The sequence below is a fragment of the Cyprinodon variegatus genome, unplaced genomic scaffold, assembly GCF_000732505.1.
Source record: "Cyprinodon variegatus isolate N-32 unplaced genomic scaffold, C_variegatus-1.0 Scaffold507, whole genome shotgun sequence".
Classification (NCBI taxonomy): domain Eukaryota; kingdom Metazoa; phylum Chordata; class Actinopteri; order Cyprinodontiformes; family Cyprinodontidae; genus Cyprinodon; species Cyprinodon variegatus.
In genome coordinates, this window is record NW_015150960.1 from 359,309 (window position 1) to 360,753 (window position 1,445).

The window sequence follows — 1,445 nt, forward strand, 5'->3', positions numbered from 1 at the left end:
GTCAGTGTGATTGCATGACACTGGTGATGGGGATGCCATACAGATTCATGTCAAAAATACCGAACTATCCCTTTAATAGTTTGTTTTAAGTCATAATGATACCCAGGATTGTATGCATAGTGTTTTTTGTATTTCAAAATAGAAAAGCATTTCTCATTGGTACTTTGGCTGAGATATAGTATTCATATTCACACTTTATTTTTTTCTCTCCAGCTTTTATTTTCATTACACTGTCTCAAGCCCAGAGCAACAAAATTAACTCTCTGTATTTAACTCATCCCCTTGGGGAGCAGTTGACTGCCATTGTGCAGCGCCCGGGAGCAGTGTGGGGTGAAGGGTCTTGCTCAGGGACCCAAAGAGGCAGTCTGTGGGAGTGGGCTTGAACTCAGAACCTCTGGATTCCAAGCTCTATGCCCTAACCCCTAGGCTGCCACTCCCCCTAAAAGTTAACTACAGTTTTGCCGTAAATTCTCTAAAAAAACAAACCCAATATTTTACTTGTTGAACAAATAGGTTTGTAAGTGCCCATAATCGGGATTGATAAAACGTTTATTTCTTTCTGATATTTATTTCTATAATTCAGGTACTCACAGCCTCTTCATGAAGAAATTGCCCTGCACAAGTATCTAAAGCACAGGAACATTGTTCAGTATTTGGGTTCGGTTTCTGAGAATGGATACATCAAGATCTTCATGGAGCAGGTGCCTGGAGGTACGAGTCTACAGAAGAGGGAATTTGTTGCCTCATCTTAACGAACGGAAACTGTTCCTGAGATCCATTGTTTTGATCTATTTCAGGCATCCCCAAAGTCGGTCCTCAAGGGCCGCTGTCCTGCAGGATTTAGAGGTTTCCTTGCTCCAGCACAGCTGATTTTAATTGAAAGCTGCTCAACTGCAATCATCCTAATCAGCTGTGCTAAAGAAGGGAAACCTCTAAAACCTGCAGGACAGCGGCCCTCAATGACTGACTTTGGGGAGGCCTGATCTATTGGTTCAAAATAAATTGGTTGTGTTTCAATTCAAGATGTTTTTAGGACATTTCTTGTTTCTTTATTTTTTCAGGAAGCCTATCTGCATTACTGCGGTCAAAATGGGGTCCTTTGAAGGAGGCGACAATAATCTTCTACACCAGACAGATCCTGGAGGGGCTGCGATACCTGCATGAGAACCAGATTGTCCACAGAGATATCAAGGTACTACTGTAAACACCAGACATTGTCTAATTAAGGCAAATATTGGGGAGATTGATTTGTTTTTAGAGTGAAAGATGTTGATCTCACATTATGGATTTTATTTTGCTGTGTGAACATTAGCCTAAATAGTGCCACTTATCCCCCTTTCAGGCCTTTTGTTGCTTTATTATCACTTTTGAATAGTGGTAATTGTAATTTAAAAAAGTATTCTTAATGATATGATTGGTCTTGTCTGCTTAGCTTAGCTGCAATG

At 40.6% G+C, this 1,445-nt stretch overlaps 1 protein-coding gene across 1 annotated transcript in view; it reads left to right on the forward strand.

Annotated features, from left to right (window-relative positions):
• Positions 1 to 1,445, forward strand: part of map3k15 (mitogen-activated protein kinase kinase kinase 15) — a 41,545-nt gene that overhangs the window by 19,058 nt on the left and 21,042 nt on the right. Inside the window, 2 exon segments of the mRNA XM_015390649.1 lie at positions 584 to 711; positions 1,062 to 1,200. Of these exon segments, the coding sequence (XP_015246135.1) occupies positions 584 to 711; positions 1,062 to 1,200 (267 nt within the window).